Source organism: Thunnus maccoyii, chromosome 4, assembly GCF_910596095.1.
Source record: "Thunnus maccoyii chromosome 4, fThuMac1.1, whole genome shotgun sequence".
Classification (NCBI taxonomy): domain Eukaryota; kingdom Metazoa; phylum Chordata; class Actinopteri; order Scombriformes; family Scombridae; genus Thunnus; species Thunnus maccoyii.
The window spans coordinates 15,795,107-15,819,579 of NC_056536.1; the positions used below are offsets into that span (position 1 = coordinate 15,795,107).

At 40.4% G+C, this 24,473-nt stretch overlaps 1 protein-coding gene and 1 long non-coding RNA gene across 9 annotated transcripts in view; one reads left to right on the top strand and one right to left on the bottom strand.

The window, feature by feature from the left end:
* cpne5a (copine Va) overlaps positions 1 to 24,473 on the bottom strand; it is an 85,899-nt gene that overhangs the window by 39,238 nt on the left and 22,188 nt on the right. For 7 of the 8 annotated variants that reach the window (XM_042408700.1, XM_042408701.1, XM_042408703.1 and 4 more), the window contains 4 exons: positions 19,003 to 19,106; positions 17,819 to 17,858; positions 15,897 to 15,911; positions 15,644 to 15,720 (listed from right to left, as the gene is read on the bottom strand). In XM_042408700.1, the coding sequence (XP_042264634.1) occupies positions 15,644 to 15,720; positions 15,897 to 15,911; positions 17,819 to 17,858; positions 19,003 to 19,106 (236 nt within the window). The remainder of the gene's footprint in view (positions 1 to 15,643; positions 15,721 to 15,896; positions 15,912 to 17,818; positions 17,859 to 19,002; positions 19,107 to 24,473) is intronic. The other variant, XM_042408704.1, reaches the window with a different exon arrangement.
* LOC121895513 lies at positions 9,202 to 17,647 on the top strand. The gene is made up of 4 exons (XR_006095789.1): positions 9,202 to 9,286; positions 10,077 to 10,141; positions 16,777 to 16,816; positions 17,038 to 17,647. It is a non-coding gene; the product is annotated as an uncharacterized LOC121895513 (long non-coding RNA).

A 24,473-nucleotide genomic window follows, 5' to 3' on the forward strand; every position in this document is an offset into this window, starting at 1 on the left:
TCAGGTTTCCTAGGCCCATAACACGTGCAGTGTTATGCTTCATTAAAGCACCTATAGTCCCTGATGTATCAACTTTGATCAATACCTCAATATAAATCCACTGACGAAAGCATCCGACTATAACTGTTGCATATCCACCAGTACGAGCCAAAGAACTACGATGGTCTCAGCCTTTAATGAGGCAAAATATAAAATGAAGCCATGATGTTCTCAAAGGGCAGGCACACCTCATTCTCAGGCTATATCTTCAGGCTCCATGGAGACCAATCTCAAGGTGAATTAACTGTCCTTGAATTATTGATGTTTCACTCCAAGTCTCCACTGTGCAGTTTGATGATGCCTCAAAGAGCCAGTAAACCCCTCACCAACGAGGACAGTAAACCCTGCACACGCCACAGGTCAAGTTATCTCCCTCAGGTCAGGGTAATGACCAATAGTCCTTTCAAATTGGGAAATGAGAGCAGTGATTGGTAAAATAGCAGCTCCAGAGACGTTAAGATGCACCGCCCTCATCTAATCTGTGCTGCTGAGACAAGAGCAGGCACCAAAAGGGCAATGAATGGTCTTTTAAATTAGGTATGCATTATTGAGTGCGGCATTTTCTCTGACAATGACTAGTTAACTTGAAGAGCAAGCAAGCCCTGAATGGATAAATACAGTTCCTGTCATTTATCTATGGTGCACATGTTCCTTTTTATTGCCCAGACTAAACATTTCCCTGCTAGTTCAAACAGATTCTGTACTGAAATGTGACTGCTGGAGATATGAGGTGTCCTGCATCAAGAGCACTCATTCGCTCAGCGCTCATTCACTGACGATTCCTCAGCAGGAAAATGCTTTGATGATGAAATGATGTGAAACGTGCTGCTGTGGTTCTCCTTCCTGTACTATTTGCTAAGAACAAGGCCTACAGTCCGACTGCTGCGAGGAACTGACATGCTTTAATCAGCTGGTCATGTAAATGAGTGTCGTATTTGTCTCCGCTGATTCTGCTGCTGCTCAAACATCTGAATATTCAAATGACTCCAGTCAAACAACATGAGGGTATTTTGTGATGTTTAACAGCAGTGCAATCCAGAGGTAACCGACTCATGTGAACACAACCATGTGACAGTAGTAGGGTTATTTTACACGTTGTATCATCATACGCACATACGTATCTATACAAGGTATAATACTCAATATGTCTTTTGTTTTTCTCTTTTCTGTATTTTACTTCAACTTGTGTGAATGTTACAGCAATGTCATTATGAATGTCTTTATGTGAAGATATAATCACACAGATGTAGGTATTTAAATAGTTACTGCAGCTTCCGCATGCAAACTGTCACTGTCATTACCTGCAGACTCCTCCACTAATATATTCTTTATTTTCCTTTATTTTATTTTCTTTATTGATCAATTACGGTTTATTCATATTGACATTGATCAGTTAGGTTTAATTTTGAACTCTTAGCAGCGAATTCACAAAAGGATTGCACAGCTTTTGCGGCCACTGAACCTGCGCAAATGAGACAAAAACAAACCATGTAGTTCACCTGCAAAGGATGAAATGCGTCCCAAACTGCGCTGCCAAGCACATAGAGTCTCTGTGCTCCTTTGCTATTTGCACGTATGTAAATGAGGTAATATGCATAGATTTGGCACAAAATTGCTCCTTTCTATGCAAATGAGCCTCATTGCAAAAACAGTCCAATTCACAAAGACGAGCACTAATAGTCATAAGCAGTTAGAGTGAAATGATTAGTGTCTTCAGAGAGTTGGTGGTAACAGAAGCACACTCACCTACTCATTCACTCACTCACTCACTCACTCACTCACTCACTCTCTCACTCTCTCACCTACTCACTCACTCACTCACTCACTCACTCACTCACTCACTCACTCACTCTCTTTCTCTTTCTTCAAATCTTCAGGCTTGTGAGGCATTGAATGATATTGAATTGATATTGAATGATATCAGGGGTGAAATCTTCAGTCAGACATTGAGGGGGATCAAGTGGGATTTGGGGTGATAGGCTTATCTCGGACATTCAGCTACTTAAAAATAAAAATGTCCTGACAGCGCTGATGGAGCTCAGGATTCATCCATATGGGCTGCTTTATCACAAACAATTCCACCATATAAATGTGTAGCAGGAAACAGAACATTAATTACTGTCAGGCCCTGACCAATTTAGTGTTAATCACGTTACCACATGCGTAAATGCGCACAGCCTCTTTCTCAGTTTTGAGATGCACCAATCGTTTCAGCTGCTGTGTTATGCTGCAGCAAGCTGTGGGCAGCGAACAGAATATCAGTATTGATGTTTCTGCGAAATCCTGGATACATTCAGTGACACCTGAACAACATTACTGTAAGATTCAGACATTAATCAAACATGTTTCAGAACTGCCTGAGTCACATTAATAGCTGTATTTTGACATTTGACATTTCAGCAGATTATGTTATAGATGTGAAATAAAGTAAAATAAGCAAAATACATGAAAGTTGGTTTGTGATTGTGGATAGCTCTGTGTGTGTGCACCTCTGCTAATTAAAGACACGCAATTTGAGGCTTTTGTGCTCTCTGCAGTTTTCATTATGAACCAATCTGTGTGCTGAAATGTGGAGAAAAGCCTGAAACACTGGAAACTGCTCCGCTCATTCAATCAGACACAAAACAAGGGCAAATTACACTCAGCTGCAAAACTGAATTTTTGTTTGCTCTGTCATATCATTAACGCAAAATCTTTTGTGAATTGGACCCCGAGACAGGGCACATAGCAGTTGCAAATGATGCACAAATTCACAGCGCTATCAGAGGCCACAATCCATTCTTTGTGAATTTGCCCCTTCGATTTTTTCGACAGTATTACATAGTTAGTGTTATTTATTGAGTCAAGCATGTACCGGTGCTCAGCACACATGGACTTGAGTGTAACTGCCTAAGGTAATTTTCATGAAATATTACATACAGTTAATATTCATATTGCTATGATGAATCCTAAGGTGCGTTTTAATAACTTCCCCCTCGGCACTTGATATTACTTCACGTAGAATCATATTTCATAAGATTAGCCACTAAATGAGCAAAGGGGGCAGGGTTCGAGAAGAGCAGAAGATTTAAAATTGAAGCACTTGCCCTCGTCTGGAGACTCCACAATTATTATTAATACAATAATTATTTTCAGCAAATAACTGCAATAAATGATAACTGGTTGAATTCATCAGTGTTTTCAATAATGATCAATACTAACTTGTATTAAAAAAAGACAATGTAACAAAAGAAAAGTTTAAGATCAACTGATGCTTAGCATGCACAGCTGAAGTCGACATCATTCACTTGCTCCCTCTGAGGGTCGATCTCACAGAGGTCACTCCAGTTTTCACAGTATTGAAAGGGCCAAGCGGACGTGAATGAGCACCGCTAATGTTTTTATTGACCCGCTAACCTTTCCACATTTCCACTTGTACACAAGAAATATCAAAACCCAAAAGACATATTGCTATGAGATTAACTCCCCCAGAGGATGAGCCTTTACCATTTTAGACAACCCTTGAACATCGATAGCCACCCTCAGGCTAAAATATCAATATTGCAAAAATAACGTTTCATTATCTAATAGGCAGGTTGCTGTGTTCCAGATTATTTATTTATTTTTGCTACTGGGAAGATTGTAAGAATAGCAAAATCACTGGTATATGTGCATTTCATCAAACACTTTTTATCTTGTGCCAGTGGTGCAGGGTCTTTATTTAATTATGTCAGACAATAAAGGACTGATACATCAAACATTAGAGATTAACCATCTCTGCATTGTGTCAGATTCATAAAGTGAGTGAGTGATATAACCAGGGGTGCCACCAGAAATCTTGGGCCCCATGAAAGATATCACATTGAGCCCCACCACAGGCCAACCCTGCGCAATTGCTGTAAGCACACCTCCAGAACCTGAACCGTTCAAAGCTTTAAATAAATCTACCTTTGCAGGCTTGGAACTCTCTTGTAGTCCAATACTTACTGTACAATATGTACTGACAGTCAGCTGTGACAATATAACACTGTGCAGACATGCATGCAACATTCTGCATACAGTGGATTCACTATTTGATGCTGATACATTTTTTACAGACTGATACATTTTTTACAGTCTAAATGTAATTTCAATGGTAAAACTCTTGAATGGAAAATTATCTTTACATTAATGAAAAATTTAAAATAAATATAACTTAACCCATTCAATTAAAATAAATTAAAATTATCATATATAGAATGATATAGCAAACAAAAGAATAAAATCAGCAGCAGATTTTTTAACTGAGTATACAAAGCAACTAAGTATACCACCAATTCTTATCATTGAAAAGGATCTAATCATTTCTCCTTTTTTCATAATGATAAAAATGGACCCCCTGCAATTATGCCAACTGACATGTCATTCAACACAATGCTGCTCACCTCCTTTATCAGTTGGGAGTAGGCCTGGTTCAGTGGTGGGGGGATGGGGATGGAGAGACATGGCTGCTGAGCCTGAAGCTGCATCTGTTGGGCCTGGGGCAGGGACTGGATTTAGTATGAACAGCTTGCTAAAAGAGCAAAAGGAGCCTCTGTCACTATGGACTAAGCTAACAGGTTAATTTCCACCACTCACGGACTACACCCACCTTTCTTTGTGAACAACTGGGTGACACACTGTCGCCCTTTATTTTCTCTCTCTTGTCTTTCTTTTCTTTCTTTTTGTTTTTGGAAACCAGATTTTGCTTTAGGAAGCTGAGACATGATGCACTCCTCACTCACAATTCACTGCTAGCAAGTACCGTTCGTGCCTGGTTTGGGGGGCAGGACTGAACCTTTTCATTTTAAAAAAGGGTGGTGGGGGGGCAATACAGAGTCTCTCTGGATGTTTACTTTTTGCCAAAAATAAGAAAAGAAAAAGAAACCATCAGTTTTATTAGTACATTTTAAATTGTTTTGTGGTGCAAAACACTCATAAAAGAGAAGAAAATTAATATCTTTAAGATTAACTACGTGACCGGTTAGAAAGGTCACAATTTGACATTTTATAACATTAGTTTGAGGCTGAAGATCCCTCCCATCTCGTCACAGGCTTCATCACAATTTAGACTGAGCGAGGTGAGGAATATAACTTTTAAGCACTTATGCGATTGTATTTGTCGACTACATTTGAGATTTAATGCAATCTATAGTTGAAGAGGAACAATAGTAAGGAAAGAATCATTTTGCAGAGGCAGTAATGCCATTTCAGCTCAGCGTGTTAAGTCCAGAAGTGTTGAAAAGAGTTTTGATGAGGTGGTCTCGTTCAGGGAAGACTGATGACAGCCTGTTATCATCAATGGCTTTGGCGCTTCCAGTGAATGATTAATGTGATATAATAAAGACTTCTGGCAATGCAGGTGAGTAGTGAATCCACTCACTACATTCTACGTACTTAACACCATTCAAAATTCTCCATAATTCATGCATCACTTACAGGTCTCCCTTGGCTCTCAACAGACACTGTGCCATATGGTCCTGACCAATCTAATGTCAGTCCATGATGTGTATTGATGTTGCCTGAAAATCTCAACGGACCTCATATTTATAGTCATATCAGCATTGTGTCAGTGCGGCTAAGTCCTCTCTTCTTCCTTTTAAACAGAAACCCAGATGATCAAACAAAACTTCATAAAGAAAACAAACAAGGAGAGACAGAAATTAAAACACGGCCTTGTAGCGCAGTGACTTCGTTAACCTAGAAAGAGATGGAAGGAAGGAGTGCTGTCATGCTCTTAGCTCACACTGCAACAGAGAGTTGGCCACAACTGTCTTGACAGATTCCCTGTTTGATCAAGTGAATGGAAAGAGATCAAGCAGCATATTTCAGCATCACTACAATTACTTGGCCAAAGTTTCTGATACTGCTGTTCAGCAGAATAGCAATGAGAATCCCGGGTCTCTCTCTTTTCCAGAGGGGAGCACATTCAAGCTATTTATTCCTCCAGAAAACAAGCATCAAAGATCATTGTGCATGATGTATTATATTATAGATATTCAGGCTCAATGTATGGCCTCTATAATTTCCCATCTAGAGGCAGTTGCTGTCGCGAAATGGTGATTCACAACGCCTGTATTCTCTATTACCTATCCGTGCGGAGGTAGAGGGGGGGGGGTGAGATTAAAGTCCGAAAAGGGAGAAGGAAGCAATTGTTGATGCCGCTCACATTAGGTCATTAGGATGAGGAATGGTCTTGATATTTAACAATGCTGCAACGTGTCACGCATATGAGAGTGGGGGAGGGTTGTCTGCTCAACAATATGAGTGAGAGCCAAAGAAGAAGAAAATGATTTTTTTCACACTGCAGCTGTTGCAGGGTGGGTCTACACATTTTCATATGAGGCAAAATGACTGCAGTGTTATCATGCAAAGAAGATTGTTACCTTGCAATTTCACACTCGGATGGGGATAAGCAAATTAAAAAATATTATTTGGGATGGTGGAGTAAAAGAACAGCAAGAAATAACATGAGAATAGGATCGTTTTCACTGCACGTAAGAATGATTTCACTGAGTTTGCTCATGTCAGTGAATCCAATGAATCTTTCTGGTTGACAGGGGGATCAAGTTAAACGAGCAAATCTGACTGGTTTGAGTTGAGACCAACAGAGATGGAGGGTAGACAGATAATCTGGCTTTGTGCCACAGTCAACGTTTGGGGCAGTGGGCAGATCACAGTTCAACAGAATTAGACAAGGTTGCCAAAACTCTACGTGGGTTCAAATGGGATTATACCCCTAATCCCCTTGATCTTCATACACCGATAAACATCCATAATCCCTCACCTCACCAGGATTAAAAAAAAGAGGATGAAAAGTGCTCGGGCTAATTCAAAAGGACACCAAAAGACCTGCTGTAGTTCTCTGAGAGGAAAAGGCAGCTGCTTCCCACTAGTGCTGCGAGAAGAGGTGGTGTTGAAAGCAGGTAGCTACAGGCAACCTGTGCTGAGCTCTTTGAAGCTTTGTTAGAACCAGCACAAAGCAAGTAAATAGGGCAGAAAAATGTGGTGCAGAAAAATGTCACATAGATATACAAAACAACCGAGAGTAAAGAATGTGTTTGCTTTTTTTACTAGTGGAAACGAGGTGCGAGGCATGAGAGCACATTATCACCAACACGTTGCCCTTTTTTTTCCCCCTTTGTTGCAGTCATGTATGTAGCCCATTGAGTGTTATTCATTGGATACCTCAGGTCTCCCACAGATGCATAATGACCATTATCACAACCTCAATGAATGAAACTAATCCTGTTTTCCTTATGGGAATGTTGTTTTTTTTTTTCTTTTATGTACTCACTAATTCCGAACACTGAATATGAAATATGATTCATTTGTGTTCCCTTTTTTTACAAGTGTGCGGTGATGTAATGAGACTGTTGCTGACGTTTTGATGAAATGAAAAATGGCACAGGCTTTAATCACAGTAACAATGTTTGATTTATTGTGATTCTAAATAAATGAGGCATTCATCACCCACCTGCAAGCTAAAAATTGCTTGTTTTGACAGAGAAAGAGAGGATTAGAAGAAGCTGTCAATCAGAGAGAAACTTTCTCTCTCAGTCTTAAGGCTAAAACTACTCAAAGTCATGACAGTGAGTTCACTTCCTTCCTTATGTTCCCTCCTGCCAACAAGAAAAACCCTTCTCTAGAGGTGCACATTTCAATTTCCCACCGGCAAGAACAGAACATCCCTCTCTATCAGAGGCCAAAAGAGACGCCCAATTCTCATACAATGCTAGTCACATTTTATCCCACTTTCCCACTGTGGGTTCGTGACTTCAAATCAGAGCCGATTCTCCTCTCCCTTATCCCCACTGTGTTACCAGGCCAGAGCGCCTTTAGCCTGCTGGTGCTGGGCTGCGAGTGATGGAATTCATATCATGTTACACAGGGTCGCCTTGACCTCCACTGTGGTGGTTACTGCTCACTATAGATTGCAATCTGCGTGCCGACAGATCGTTTTCAGCCACTGAATAGATTAACAACATAGGGGTGTTAAACTGGAGCAGCAGAACGCTCATTCAGAGGCTTTCAGGAAGCTTTCTCACCTTTCCAGCAGATGACAGACCATGGCCATGACAGAAATGAACACTGTCTGTTCTGAGTGCAAAACAAATCAGCTAGGCTTATCTGTAAAGTAAAAGCCTCCACTGCCCTTGCCTGCTCTTGCACCTGAGGTCTTCATTATTAGTGTGAAGACAAAAATCTATTGCCTTATTATCCACGGAGCTTTTAAAACCAAGACCTTTAACAACCACAGTATATATTAAATTAACTGTTTCTGTTCATGGCGGAAAACAAAAGAGACTTCTAGATTTTGTGTGACACCAAAGTCCTTGAGGAGTCATAAACAGAACATCATCAGACAAAAACGGTTCTTGTGCAATCAGCACAGTTGGGGTTTTCCACACATAAGCAGGAATACACATTATTAGAGAGGGACCCTTGTTAGTGTTCAGCCTTGTGGCTCATTTAGCGAGGCAGCAGAATGCTGTAATTGTGTGTGATGTCCCGAGGCAGAGGATGCTGATTACTGTAAGCCATCTAAAGCACTTCACCTCCCAGTTAAATAACACAGACAAACACAGAGCTAAACACTGTACCTGCTTCCCTCCCTTCATTTACATCACCAAGAGTACTTGGATTAAGGATTTTCAGTCCCTCCAAAGAAAAAGAAAAACTTGACTAACTCCCACTCATTAGTTTAAATCTGCAGCAGTATGTTTTTTAATCTCAGAGGAACTGCCGAGTCAGTCAGAAAACTACATTAACCAACAACTTTAAAAGAACTGCGAGTCTCTGAGATCGAGATGAGACAAGTGATGCTGTTTGCGTCAGTTTTCTCTGTGTAAACTTTTGGTGAGTCAAACATCAAAGTTGACACAGTGGTTTGACATGTTGTGAGCATGACATTATAAAGATATACCTGACCTTTTTGTTTGTTGATTTTTAATTCTGAATGTTGTGTGTGTGTGTGTGTGTGTGTGTGTGTGTGTGTGTGTGTGTGTGTTGCATATTTTAATTAGTTTATGTAAAAAGATCCATCTTAGAAACTGTATTTCATCTCAGTACTATAAGGCTCTAATTAACAGTCTGCTAAACCCCTCCCCCAAACAGTGATTGTCCAATCATAGCTTAGCAACTGTAACTAGGCATGGCAGGCCTGTCAAACTTTGGATTTAGCCACATGTCAAAGCGATGTGTATGAGGTTGCAGGAGGAGAGATACTCAGCATTTAAAGAATTTGATGGTGATGTATTTAACTTTTCCAAAAACACAAGAGCAAAAGTGTAAGGAATGGATTAAATGGATGTTTTTGTCTCCTTCAATGTAAGCAGGAAATGTTAGCATGTCCAGCTAACTAGCTAACTACAGAAGGTAGTAACTGAGCTTTATTTTCCAAGGCCAAGAGTTAGCATATCATTAATGCACTACATTTGTTTGTGGGGCAAAAAAAACCTTGTTCATGATCATCCATTGTGTAGTATTGCCTCTTTTTGTGGAAGCCAGTCCTGGATGCTATCAGTGTTTAGGGTAATGGGTAATGTTAGGGGCTCTGACCTGACCTTTATTGGATTTGGGAAGTTTGCACCTAAGCAACACCAGACAAAGTTACCCAACTCACTTTGCCAAAAACTTATTAGTCCTTATCTTAAAAAGGATCAATGTTGTTTCTGTATCTCTTGTGGCTTTAGTCTCAGTCTTTTCATATGATATCATGTATGTAGTTATTCAGTGCATATTTAAGACCCTGTCTCAAGCCAGTTGGAGACGGTGTTTTCATCCAACTCATGGAGCTAAATTAGCTTTTTTTGGCTAGCTAGCCACAGCTGATCAAATCTGACAACAGCAGCTGTTATTTCAGCCGGCAAAATCAACAGTCACTTACACAAATAGTGTAAGAGGAATTTTACAAGATGACAGGTGTCACTGACAGTTGTGAGTGATTGTTACACTGATTTTTAGCATAATGCCAGCTGATTGCTGGCTCATAAATTGGTCTACAATAATTATTACTGTTTCTAATTTTTGTCTTATAGTGAATTTTCTTCACCCACTGATGGACCAGGAGAAGCAGAACCATTGGACAGAAGAGAGAAAATAAGTGAGACAACTAAATGCATGAGTACAGTACAGTACATCTTACTACTATAGTATAGAATATGTGCTATGATGCAACTGCAACCTAACCGTATGTAAGTGTGAAATGTAATCCAGCACAACACCAGCAACCGCTGCTCAAACAACGACCATATAGTTGAATCAACACATCTGAAACATTATAGGTTTCACAGATGTAGTATTCATTACACTGTTGTTCTACTGTTGATTGCATTATATTGTACTGTTGCTGCTGTATTTAATACTTGGTCTTAAACTCAATTATAAGAAGCAAAAAGGGTCCTGAGTTATATGAAAGAAGATACAATCATGAATTGATTTCTAGTCCTCAGCGGGAGCACAAGGATGAGAGTTTTATGTGTTTTAAGGAGTATAATACAATGATTCAAGTCTAAACTATGATACCAAAATTGGTTAAATTTGATGCAATCTTTTGTTTCATAACTAAAAACAGTTTTTTAAATGTCTAAAATCTTGACTTGTTTTGGTACAGAGATGAATCAGTTAATTAAAACATGATTTCATGAAAGCAGAACCAGGCTTCATTTTATTAACATCATCATCCTGTTCACTGTTTATCATTAAACATGTGCACTGGTATGAGCAGTTAAGGTTTTTCATGTGCATTGGCCAACATGTTAATCAAAGCTTCCCAGAGTCATCGTGGATTGCTCTGACTTGATGTTTCCTGAGGCCCCGTCACACAGCTGAGTATGAAAGACCCAGTTTGGAGGCATTTGGAGCTCCAGTTTGCACCAACAATGTAAAATGGACTTTTTGTTTACTTTTATCTCAAGACTTTCTGTGGCTATATTAAACTGAAAGTGTATAAACAGTAGGAAGTAGGCCCAGTAAATACATTCTTGATAGCGATAACCAAAACAGGTAGTAATTATCATCAGAAAGCAGGTTGGGTATTAATGTGGCCTGTGATACGTTGGCCACTGCACATATTAAGGATAAATACTTACGCTGGAGGAAACAAATTAGCAGCAAACCTTTTATAAAAAAAGATGTTTATCAAATCAAGCTTGTTTTGATCAAATACTGGCTCTGCTTTCATCAAATCGGCATGTTCTAATCAAATTATGTCTTTATCAAAACAAGCGAAAATTCTACAGAGAATTTATCAGTTTAACTACACTTTCATCTTCTCTGTTTTTATCATTGAATTTTTGAGTTCCACCCCTGGGCTCACTTAAATCTAATTTCTGTTGGCCTTTGACTTTGATGTTTTGCATTTACAGCACCACTGTGGTGCAGGCTCTGGTGAGCTATAAATACAGATTTCACTACATAATATACAACTACATTTACAGGAGACGCTTGAAGAAAATACAATAACATACACTGCCACACTGATAGCAGAACCAAACGTATAAAATCAACATAACATTTAACTTCCATGGTACTGCACCTCTACAACATGAATTTAATATAGCAACATTATCTTCACATACAGTGTGTGGATAAACTGTAAATATGTAGTGTATAGACTTAAATAATAGACTATAAAATTTACCATTTGCTTATTTTGTAGATTGAGCTCTAATATATTTCTTCATAACTGCAACAAAGAGACAGTGTCTGATCTCTTATGTGAGCTAAAAAGTGAAAGACACATGAAGTCCAGTTGAATTTGCTTACTGTGCCTTGCAATGTGTAAAGATTTTCTTAAAGGGGACATAAAATGTTTTTTGTGATTTTCTGTCATTTATGCGCCGTTCTAATGTCAGATGTCTGTGTTAAACATAGTAAAAGTTCCAAAACATGAGGTGAACAAATGCAAAAATGCTCCCTGAAAGTTAAAAGCTATGAACGGACTACAATGTTATCTCTACTTCCCCATCAAACTGACGTCAGATCGTTCATGCATGCCCACAAATGGTCGTCCATTCCATAGTCTTCACTGCTAAGGTTGTTGCTGAGGTTGTTCAACGTGTTGTTCACATTGTCCACTCACATATTTCACATCAGATTTTTGGCTCAAACGTGAACAGATGTATTTGAAAAGTTGACATTTTGAGTAAAGAATGAGAAAAATAAGTGAAGTTACTACTACTGTTTATCTACGTAGCCTCCGGAGCTGACAAAAGTCTGCCGAGGGGCAGGAAATTTGCATATGTTCCCTTTAAACTTACACCTACTGTAAATGCAGTGCTGTAGAGACGACTAAAAGACAAGAATATGGTGCGATAAGGTTCGGATGAGCCTTTGATGTGAGCCACGACAATGTGCTCTCAATTTATTTAATTCAACATGTAACTTCTACATTTTTCAAAAAATATATTATTTACTATATTTCTAAAAATTCCTCTCCTCCCTTGGCTCCCATGGATGCAGTCAGCATACTCACTGTAGTTTTGCTTACCGTTCATTTCCTGCTTCGACTGTACAGCAGGAGGGCACAGTCACAGTAGGTTAATGGGTTTGACATGCTAATGTTGTGCTGCTTTCATATGCTCTCGTATGTGGTATAATTTACCATGCCAGCAAAAAAGGTTACTGCCATCTGTATAATGAACTCCATTATCATGTTACCTATACAACCACATTATGATTCCTTCCCACAGGCTATATCCATAATCACAGCCAAGAGAGCTGTGTCGCAGATAACATGTTTTTCAGTAAAAGATGCAATTCACCTGCGTCAGTCAGTCATTTAGCTTTGCATTTCCTCAGCTACCAATAACTTTGATACATGCCTCTCATTAAAACCAAATTATAAACAGAAGGATATGTACCACAGCGTCAGTTCAGTGTTTTATAACTCATATTCCTTCCACTGGCATATGTTTCTGTCTTAATAAAGGCAAGTGGGAAGAGTCATACATCTCATCAGACCTGTTATTTTCCCCAAGACAAATAAGTGTGGAAATTTGCTCTGAAGCGAATGTCAGAACATTACGTTTGTCCCCGTGTGCACAGCACATACAAAGTCAGAAATGATTGAACCAAGTGTAAGTAACGGGTTACATCTCCGCTTGCATGGAGGGGAAAGAGTGTAGGATTGTGTGTGTGTGTGTGTGTGTGTGTGTGTGTGTGTGTGTGTGTGTGTGTGTGTGTGTGTGTGTGTGTGTGTGTGTGCTATTTAATCATCTGATAATCTGCTTACAAAATAAACAATTTATTTTGGGTTTAAGACTTGATTTTTTAAGACGTGTTAAATTATGACTAAGTTAGCTTTTGGGCAAAGGCTGAGATTAGGCATGTAGTGGTTGTGGTTTTATGATGGTATAATATGGTAATATGATATCAACTCATTTTCCTCCAGATTAAATTAATTACTAATTTGCATCAGCAAAAATGTTTTGGAGGCAATGTAATGCCGCCCATATTAAGTTTCAGTTATCAACATAAGAAATAAATGGTTGTAGTTAACATATCTGCAAACTTCTTACTCTCAATACAAAATGTTCATCATGAACATATCAAGACAGTAACATGTTTCATTTGTTTTCCTACACTATCAGCTTCTGGCAACTTGAGCATGATGAATGTTTTATGGTTATGTTTAGGCAACTCAAACCAATTTTGTTTAGGTTAGCAAAAAAACATGGTCAGCAATGACATTTCCTCCAAAATATATTTGGAAAGGGATATTAGTAGTATACTGCATGAAGATATTTTAATAGGAAATAGGGTTGAAGCAATGTATTTGCCACATTGTAAGAACGATCTGTTTACAGTTTAATATGTGAGGACTCACTACTAAGACTTAGTTCCAATAAAGTAGACAAAAAATTGCATTAAGTGGGGTTAACATTAGATTTATGACTAAAGTTTAAGGTGACACTGTGATGAGTCAAACATTGTCCTAACAAGTATAGTAGTACATGTTTGTTTGTTTCTTTGTTTGTGTGTGTGTGTGTGTGTGTGTGTGTGTGTGTGTGTGTGTGTGTGTGTGTGTGTGTGTGTGTGTGTGTGTGTGTGCTGGATGGAGGAGGATGTGAACAAAGGCAAAGAGAGAGAGAGAGGAAGAGATTTCAGGGAACAAAAAGAAATAGAAAACACAATGAGGAGAAAGGGGGTCAAGCTAGAAAAAAAGAGAATCTGTTGGATGGAAGGAGGGAAAATAAATGAGAGATGAAGTGTGGAAAATAGGGAAAGGGGTGCTGATGTGCTTCTTAAGCAGGTCATTGGATGCAGTGTGCCTTGGGAGGGCTTGTTTGAGCATGGCTAACAGATTTCCTCAGCCCCTGCGGGAACCGTTCCTCAAAGCTGCGGTCCACTGTCACGTCAGGATGCATGACAAGGAAATGGAGCACATAGCCATTAAACATATTCTGAGTTATCTTCTATCACAGGAGGGAAGGAAATCTCCATTACCCATGGATACTGTTTAGCTTTTTAAAAAGTACAGGGCTGAATAAAACTGTACCCTTAACTGAATGCCATCCAAAGAAACCTATACTTATCGTGTGTTTCTGAATTGCTACTCCCTGACATAAAAGCTGTTGGGGCAGTTAAAAGCAACACAAGTGAATGTTTTCAAAAGGGCTGATTTCTTCAGTTTGTAACATGTGTTCTGTAACACCAACCATATCATCACCATCACCTTCTGCTGCAGCTAAATTGGATGTTACATCACTGTCGAGTCTCAGCAGTGGACAAGGTGCCCTGCTAGAAGCTGTAGAATCAATACTTTTGTCCATCATGTCTGCCTGGAGCTCCTGAGCCTCCTGCCTGCCTCTGATGTGGGGTGTTCGGCCTAGTTTACAGCATATTGGTGAACACTGTCTCTTGATCCTGCTCATCCTCTTATTCAGCACTGAAGGGCACCGAGCTCTGTAATCCACCGCCACCAGTCCCTGGCAGAGTTCATGGTCGACACCAAAGCCCTGCTGTTCACACAAACCACCCTACTGCAGGGGCCAGCGCCGCCTCATACTTCACACAGAGGCATACACACTGCACTTCACAGCCTCACACACGAACACAAGCTTCACAGTTGGTCGAGCCACTCGCAAAAAGACACACATAACTCAGAAAGCTACACACAAGTCTGTGGATGCAAATGTTTTCAGGGTTTCATATTTCCCAATTTACGTTGTAGCAGGGTCGCAATGTGTCTCACACTGACTTCAATCTACTCTCTGTGCTAGATTGCCTCCTTAATGACAGTAATTGCATTTAGGAAGCCCCAGTCGTGTTCAATTACCCATCCAGGCACACGGGTCTAATCTTGCAGTGCAATGTGCGATACAGATGGCTCTAGAAGGCAGACATATTCATCATCACCTCATCTTTGCTGGAATGTGTGAAATCCAGCAGGAGAAGCATGTCGCATTTGAATGGGCTGAGAGGTGGCACTGAGTTTTCATTATCTGATAACATCTGAAAACTCGTGTTTGCAAAGTTAAATTTGTTCTGTTTGTCTCCTTGAGAGAACAAGCAAAGTAAAAAAAAAAATGCTCTGAGTGGCTCCTAATCTGGCCATATGATTGTGCAAAACTAGAGCGAACACAGTAGAATGAAGACTCACCCCAGAGGTTTCTCCAGGCGACTGGCAGGAGAGCCCACAATCTCTCCCAGTGTGCAGTAGACCTGTCCCAGAAAGTCCTGCCATGGGGGGGAGCATAATGTGGAATGGAGAGAGACGTAGGTTGGGGCGAAGGATGGGGGGGTGTTCAGGTGGATCACGGAGGGGGGGGGTAACAAGGAGAGTTGGTGAGGAGTTAAGCATCGTTATAAGCATTGTACGCTTATAAATTAAGACATCTGAGGCAGACACGTACGTTAAAGTCGGTTGGCTTCCAGGGTGGAGAAGAAGGAGGAGGAGGAGGAGGAGGAGGAGTAGGAGGAAGAAAGAGAGACCAGGCAGCAGCAGTGACACAACAGAGCATATCATGGAACAGAAGGCACTCAACTCAAATACCAGACTGTCATCAACCAAGTGCAAAGAAGAGAAGAAGAGCAAAATGAAACATGGACATGTGAAAGAGCAGATAAGCAGAATGGAAACAGCGGAGGGTAAAAAGTCGCAGAGTCTCAGAGAATAGAAAGAGAAAATGAAAGAGCACAAGAGAAGTAAAGCAACAAAGGCGGAAAGAGTTTTAGGAACAGTTTGTTTCCAGAGCATGGAGGGTTTGAAACACCAAAATGCAAAAACACAACAATAAAAGCATCACAGCATAATTAATGATAGAAATTTAGGTAGTATGCAAACCAAGTGCCACAAATATATTCTTTATACATTTGTTTAGTATGAGCAGGAGTTTATATATCAAAGCTTTTAGCTTAAATGATGAGAGTAGGGTTTTCCCAGGTTTCTGGAGGGCTTCGGTGCTGTGGTTATGGTGGGTGGGTGGGGGGGTGATGTTTTTGTAAAAGAAGAATAAATTCAGTACAAGACTGGGATAGATTTATATTTTAAATATAACAAAATATTTTTTCTACAGCAGCAACAGCAATTTTTGACAACAGAAAAGTCACTATATAAACTCAAAAATATCTCACCGGAAAGAAATCTAAAAATGTCAGTAAAATAAATAATATTCCTGATATCAAAATAGTGAATGAAGTTTAGAAAGAATGAAGAACACAAACATCAGTCAGTGTCAGTCATCCTGTCCTCTGTCCTCCTCCGTCTGCTGCTGATGTGATTCATTGCTGCAGGTACCGCTGGTAGAGAGAAGAGGGGCTGTTTTGTCTGTAGGTAAGTTTACAAGAATTTGCCAAATTTCAGCTAGGCTACATACAGACAGCTTCAGCTTCAGCTTATTCATAACAATTCGTTATTAACTTTATCAGTGCACTGTGGTCATGTAAAACATACCAAGAGATTGCGGACAAAGCAGTTAAAAATATCACTTTTCTACATGTTTATGCTTGTTGAGCAGGTGATTTGATAATGTGGCTCTTTACTTTTTATTTCAGTCACCTGGTCCAATGTCTCCACTGCAGCCTCTCTGCTGCGTGTGTGTGGAAGAGATGAGCCCCGCCCTCGGTCAAACACAAAGAGCAGAGGAGGGGACAGAGAAGCTAGCACAACCATAAATGACAGTAAAACGCAGTAGAGAATTCTCATCGTCTTTTTTCTGTTCATTCAGCTCAGGCGCTGTGAAAAAGGTGCTTGGGCGCTGCGCCTTAGTGTTATAATGGCAGGACAAACCCTGGAGACTAAGATACATTCATTGTTCATTGTACATTCACTGTTTGCCTGAATGTATGTTCTACAACAAAGCATTGTCCCTTATTGTCATTTTAAAATAAATGTCCTGTATATTGTTTTGTATATTGTAACTGTCTGCTGTCTCAGAAATTAAACTCTAAATTGCAAAAAGCACTACATACCACAAAGGGAAATGTGTTGAAAAGCTTTGATAATAATGATGTGCAATGCTTCATTTGTCATTTTAAAAAAAGGTAATGAGGGTATGCCAGATGTAAATTAAATTTTGATTATCATAGCTCTGGAGAAATAAAATACCTCATTTTACAAATTGATGCAGGTGGAAGGTAATGCAAAATAAACAATATTTTGGCAGTTGAAGCATAATTCATTCATTATTCCAAAATATATTTGAGCGTTTAGATGCCACAAACTTTGGTTTGCATAGAACCTAAATGTAAGAGACATGCACACATATCAAATCAAACAAATGAAAGGGTAAAATATAAGGTGGAGCTCCTGATCCACAAAAAGTTCTTAACTTACATGCTTTGCGAGATCAGGACTTTTAGAATCAATATCATACCTGAAATCACAAAGAGACCACAAATCACAGAGGCAACAATGTGGGCAAACCATCAGAAGACCTAACAAATTACTACTGACTCTCATAAAAGAATACTGGCTGCAGTGTGGACATTTTCTGCCTGTCAATCACACACCTGGGTCAGTGGGGGAGCAAAAGGGAGCAGCCCACGAAAAAAAAACGCAAGCAATAATGTGACAGTTAATTAAGGAGGTCATTTTATAGTTTATGAATGTAATTTCCGTACTATGCCTGTGGGATCGTATTGAAACAATATACCAATGCAGAGAAAGTTTCGAGCATCTGCCAGTCAAAGTTAATGTAAAAGTAATTAAACTTCAGTATGCCTTGGCTCCCACCTCTGTGATAAAAGAGAGATGTAAATGAGTAACACTAATTGTGAGGGGATACACTCCCTCCTCTCCTGTTCCAGAGTCGTATCATGATAGCATGCCAAATGAATTCATTAAGTGACTAAAAATCCTCAGAGACCTGCAGCTCGATCCCGGAAGTCCACCAGGGACTTAATGCTTGAAGGAAGGAAAAAAAGCGTGGCTTTTTGGAAGCATATCTCTTCCACTTGAGGAGGAGGGAGAGCGAAGGAAATTATCCTGACTTGGTTCTGGGAGATCTCAAAATGAAACTGCACCTTCCTGACCCTCTCACTACTCTGGCCTTTTCAAGTGGAGAAAGGCAGCTATATGTGAAAGAGGGGAGGACAGGGGTCTTTGTGAGTTTTATGGGACTCGGTTTTAGACATTTGCTTTGCTTAGCAGCAGGGAGATTAGGGATAAAACTTTATATGAAATATTTATCACCCTTATACCCATCTCCCTTCAATGAATGACTATTGAGACACTGCACCAATGAATAATTCCTCAGGAGAGATCCAAGCTGGAGACAAGTGAGGGAAGAGAGAAGAAGAGTGACTCGGAGAGAGAAAATGAGATGCTGGAAAGAGGGAGAGGGAATGAAAAGGTAGAAGGGGGAGAGGGAGAGTGGATGTGGGAGAAGATGTTAAGCTTGTGGAAGGAAAAAAAAAAAGGTAGGATTTGAAGGACTGGGTTTGAAGAGGGCAGCACATCTGAAACACACACACCTCAGTGTGTGTCCTCAGAGGACCGGATCAAACAGAATAACTCACACGTCAAAGCGCAGGTTCTGCTTCTCCTCAAAGAAGTAGTCCAAGATGTACTTCCTGACAAAGTCTGGGTTTAGCGTGTTGTCTATCACCTCTGTTCTCCCAAACTAGATCAGAACCAGGAGAGAAGGACAAAAGACAGACGAAGAAGATGTGAGCAGAGATGTGAGCGCAGATCTTTGAGACAGCACATCATGCAGTCACTCAGAAACTACATCTATTGCTCTATTACCTCACCCCCCCACCGCTATCTTCTCCCGACAGCCGTGTGAATTCATGGCTTCAGATAAGCTCAGATTTGATTAACAGAAGTTAATGATCACACACTGTCAGCTCTTCTTCTCCACCTCCTCTCATTGTGCTGGGGATGAGAAAGCCTGAGGAAACCACTTTATTGAGTCCAATTACACTCATTTAATTACCACGTTCACACCATTGCCGCTCTCTGAGCCACTTCAAAACAAGGGGCGGCTGATGGGGGGATGACAAGACAAAGGCAAAGAAAAATTGTGACTTTCACATTTTGTCTTTACACAGGGGAACTGTCACAAATGGGGGAAAGATAGCAAACAATCCCCTGTTCCCTATGGCGTTAAGAGGAAAATGGGAAGCCACCTGCACAGATGAAAAAAGTCTTGTCAGCGTTACAGAGCAAGGCCTTCAGATGAGGTGATGTGCTGATAAACAAATCAACAGACACACCCCCACACAAACACACACACATTAATTATATCCAAAATAAATAATTCAAAGTCAGAGAAACTATGTTGAGCTGCATAAATAAAAGATCCCCAGTAGAGTGTTACCATAAACTGACACAGTGAATTAATAATAACAGTGTTAAGGCTTAATGAGGAGATGAAACAGCAGGATTACAGGCTCACACCTTTGTGATTACATCCAGTGGGGGTAAAACTCAATATGGGACCTAACAGGGGAGCCACGCAGAGTGACACTACAGCAGCAGAATACTTTTAACAGACGGACACATGTGCTAATGCAAAGGCATTCCAGCTGTGTACGACATATGACAGTTTGAGAGAGTGGGTTTGCGGTAGTGTAACCTGTCATCAAACATAAAAGTGTATCTAAGCCCACTAAAGTTTAACTACCGTGTGGCACTACTTTTTCTCTTTCTCTTACTCCCAAAAAGTGTGAGCGCTCCGTTCCAGCAGATGTAAAGGAGGTGAAATCTCCACTTCAGCAAATGGAGCTGAATATGGCAGCAGAGGGCCGATGATAGCATATTCACTTTGGTCTCAGGCCAAACCTAACAAAGGAAGAAGAATCAGCACCAGAGCAAAGAATAGCCACCTGAGGAAATAACAGATATCCCAGTTCACATATTATTCTACCTTGGCAAGAACACAGTTGGCCTGTAAAGCCAGAGTTGCAAAACACCACAATAACTGTCAACTCCCAGAAAAAAACTGCTATGAGGATATCTGGGCACTGGAAGTGTGCCCTTCTTCCACTTCAATAAACCTAACTGGAATGAAAAACTTGACTAGAATGTGAGCTGGAATGCCAGAAAATTCATCTTGGTATAAAGATTAACGTCTAGGAGTTTGACTGGGAGTGGAAAGGCCAGGCTTTGCTTGAATTTAGGGAAGAAGTTATATTGTGTCAACTGCTCAGTTGAGTGAAAGTGGTAGAAAGAGGAAAACCTGTCATGTGCTGAAGGAGTAATTACAGTTGAGGGAGTTAAAGATTGAGACTTTAAAGTAATGTGGTAACAAAATGATGGGCTGCTGCCTCGGTTTTATATATTCGACTATGAGTGATGACAAAAATTAATAATGGGGGCACAGGTATCAAGAGGAGCTGACGAAGGCCTCCTACTAGAATCAAAAAACAATTTATCCATAACCATTTAGTCCAAATTCTTCTTTTGATGGAGAAATGTGAATAAGAAGCAGTCGATGGGAGAGTTTGTCCCACAGAAGAGTAAATGGATTACAGACGTTTGGTGGCACAGTGATAGGTGCTCCGACTGACCGCATCTACTCTCAGGAGAACAAAAACACATTACATGACAGAGGGGCAAAAGAGGCGCTTAGCTTTATCAATACCGCACAGCTTGACTCTGCTGCTCACAAAGCCAGCTGTTGTCTGCACCAAAAACACGGGCTCATATCTCTTCCAGGGAGAGACATTCAGGCTGCACCCACAGATTGTAAGCTTGTGGTGGGGCAGTGTAACCAGAGGTGACAAGTGTAGGAGGCTCTTCCTGCCTGAAAACTGCACTTGTGCTTGATGCTTGTCTACATTTGCATGTTAATCAGTAAAACTAGTGTCTGGCTTTAGAAAAGAATATCACTGTTTGGTTACTGTGAGCCAAGGACAGCTGACCGCCCCAAGCTCGAATATTATTTGCTCTCAGTGAGTACTGAAAAAAAATTGAATTTCAAATCAATTAAACAATCAAACATCCAACTAATCCATCCATCAATCATTCATATTTTTTGCCCTGTCAGGAAATTTATTATGCAGTCAGGTTAGTAGAAATGACAACCACAGACACATAATTAGGCAAGATAACACAGACTATAAACACCAAAGGGACACACAGAGAAATCTTTGTTACTCGAACATTACTAAAATGCATAAAACAAATATGTTATAATAAAGTGAACACAAAAAACAATTCAAAGATCAAAGCACTCTGTCTTGAGAATTCATTCATTATTTTATTATAGCCTTTATTTAATCAAGTAATCTCATTGAGATCAAAATAAATTTAGCAAGAGATACCTGAGCACAAAAAAGAGAATGAAAACAAACTTAGCCAGACAAAAAAAATCAAATCAGAAACAAACACACACATCACTGAATAGACTCAAGATTAAAAGTTTAAAATCAGCCAGAGGGATGGGACATTCAAGGTGTATTATCTGTAATTCATTCCATTTATAAGGTGCAAAGTAATGGAAAGCGGCATTCTGAAGTACAGTATTTTAACAGTCCTGAGATCTGGTCTGGTGAGCAGGAGTTTTTATTTGGAGAAGAGAAGTTACATACTAAGGCAACCTTTGCAGGAGACAGTGATGTGTATGATTTATATTTAGTTTAAATGTCATGCCCTAGTCTGTGTGTGTGCTGTTGTACGGATATCTATGTGAGGACACTGAGAGTGAGGACACTTTTGGAAAGCTAGAGCATATTGAGCGGTCCTCACATCTTCAAAGGGCTGGTTGAGGGTAAAGTCTCGGTTTAGGTATTGAATTAGACTTAGGTTAAGGGTAGGTTTAAAGTTAGAGTTAGGGAACACATTGTGTGAGTGATGGTCCTCACAAGTATAGCAGCTCAAACAGAGTGCTTGTGTGTGTGTGTGTGTGTGTGTGTGTGTGTGTGTGTGTGTGTGTGTGTGTGTGTGTGTGTGTGTGAAATGTATAGGTGGGATTAAGTGTGTCTCACTGGTGTTAAAATCCATGTTATTAACCTGTGATGCAAAACTAAAGCTTATTTTTAGCTGACAGCCCCTTCCTCCCTTTCTAAGAGCCCCCACCCACCAAAACACAGATTCAAACTGTTTCCCACTCTTAAATCTGTTGTGTCACACCACTGAGCACCAGCAGGACACCAAGGTCTCTGAGGAGTGAATAAACAGAGCACTCCAATTCACTCAAAAATGATTTGAGTGAGAAAGCAAAAGCTAAATATTTTGAGTTCACAGACAAGAATCTGTCTTTCTGTTAGATAGCATGCATATATAGATTGATTATTTTATATTTCTGTTGTTACAGCCGTAGTGTTCTGGTGTGTGTTTCTTCTTGTTCTCACCTGTGTCTCTCCCCAGACTACTGCCTTTCCCCCTTCCTACCACTGCAGTGATTGCGTGAGTGAGCACACCTGTGCTCACTTGCTCATCAGGGCCTGGAGGATAAAGACCAGGAGGAACGGACAGACGGTGCCAGTAGACCAGTTGGCAGCTTTCGGGCTGAGTTGGTTGTTATTCTCAGCTAAACTCAAGCTGTGGTGTACCAGGGTCTGTAACTTTGGCACCATTTTATAGGGAGTGTGTTTACTGGTGTTGTGTTTAGCCTTAGTTGAATTTAACTGTTATCTTGTTGTTTCATTTCCATTTTTATTTAGCTCCTCTTTCTTCTTATATGGAAAGTAGTTTTCAGTTGGTGTTTTGAGGTCTTTTGTAAACCTGTTAAGTTAAATTGTTGATGAATTCTTGGTTTGTTCCTATACTTCCATTTTCCTCGCTTCTTTGTCCCTGGGATAAAGTGTCTCTCACAGGGAAGTCTGAGGACAAGTGCCCAGTCACAGTGTTGCAAGACACCGTCGGCTCACAGTCATTCATCCTTTCCAGTGTCCTGCCCTTGAGTGCTACATCTGCCTGCGACATAAGCACTATAGTAAGAGGTATCAGGATGGGTTTTGTGCCCGCATCCCTTCACCACTCCTGTTTTCCCATCATTGCATTGACTTTATCATAGGAGCCTATCCTTCCCCTGATGTCTAAGATGTTGATTTGTCTGACTCTGTTTGAGAAGTCGCCACCTGTTCATGAATTTGTGAACTGCACTCTAAAAGAGCTTGATGGTGTGACAGAGCCTGCTACTGCTCCTAAGGTATCACTGCTACTGCCCCATGAGGCACTCATCAGTGCCCAGAAAGGTGATCCGACCTTAGCCAAGTGTTTCACCACAGTTCTTTAGGATGCTAGGAAGTGCAGTGAGACACTGTCATGTCTTATGGATAACTGTGAGCTGATGGCAAGTGGTTCACATGGTCAAGTGAAGCAGCAGATGACTCAAGTGGGCACTGGGGCACAGTTCATCAAATAGTTGTTTCAGTTGGTTGTTGGCAGCATGTATTAGAACTACTACATGAGCATTTGTGGTCTGGTCATCTAGGTGAGTGAGCGCAGATCTTTGAGACAGCACATCATGCAGTCACTTAGAAACTACATCTATTGCTCTATTACCTCACCCCCACCGCTATCTTCTCCCGACAGCCGTGTGAATTCATGGCTTCATGGCTGTGTGACATATAACAGTTTGAGAGAGTGGGTTTGTAGTAGTGTAACCTGTCATCAAACATAAAAGTGTATCTAAGCCTACTAAAGTTTAACTACCGTGTGGCACTACTTTTTCTCTTCCTCCCAGAAAGTGTGAGAGCTCCGTTCCAGCAGATGTAAAGGAGGTGAAATCTCCACTTCAGCAAATGGAGCTGAATATGGCAGCAGAGGGCCGATGATAGCATATTCACTTTGGTCTCAGGCCAAACCTAACAAAGGAAGAAGAATCAGCACCAGAGCAAAGAATAGCCACCTGAGGAAATAACAGATATCCCAGTTCACATATTATTCTACCTTGGCAAGAACACAGTTGGCCTGTAAAGCCAGAGTTGCAAAACACTACAATAACTGTCAACTCCCAGAAAAAAACTGCTATGAGGATATCTGGGCACTGGAAGTGTGCCCTTCTTCCACTTCACAGCTGAACTTGTATTTGGTCACA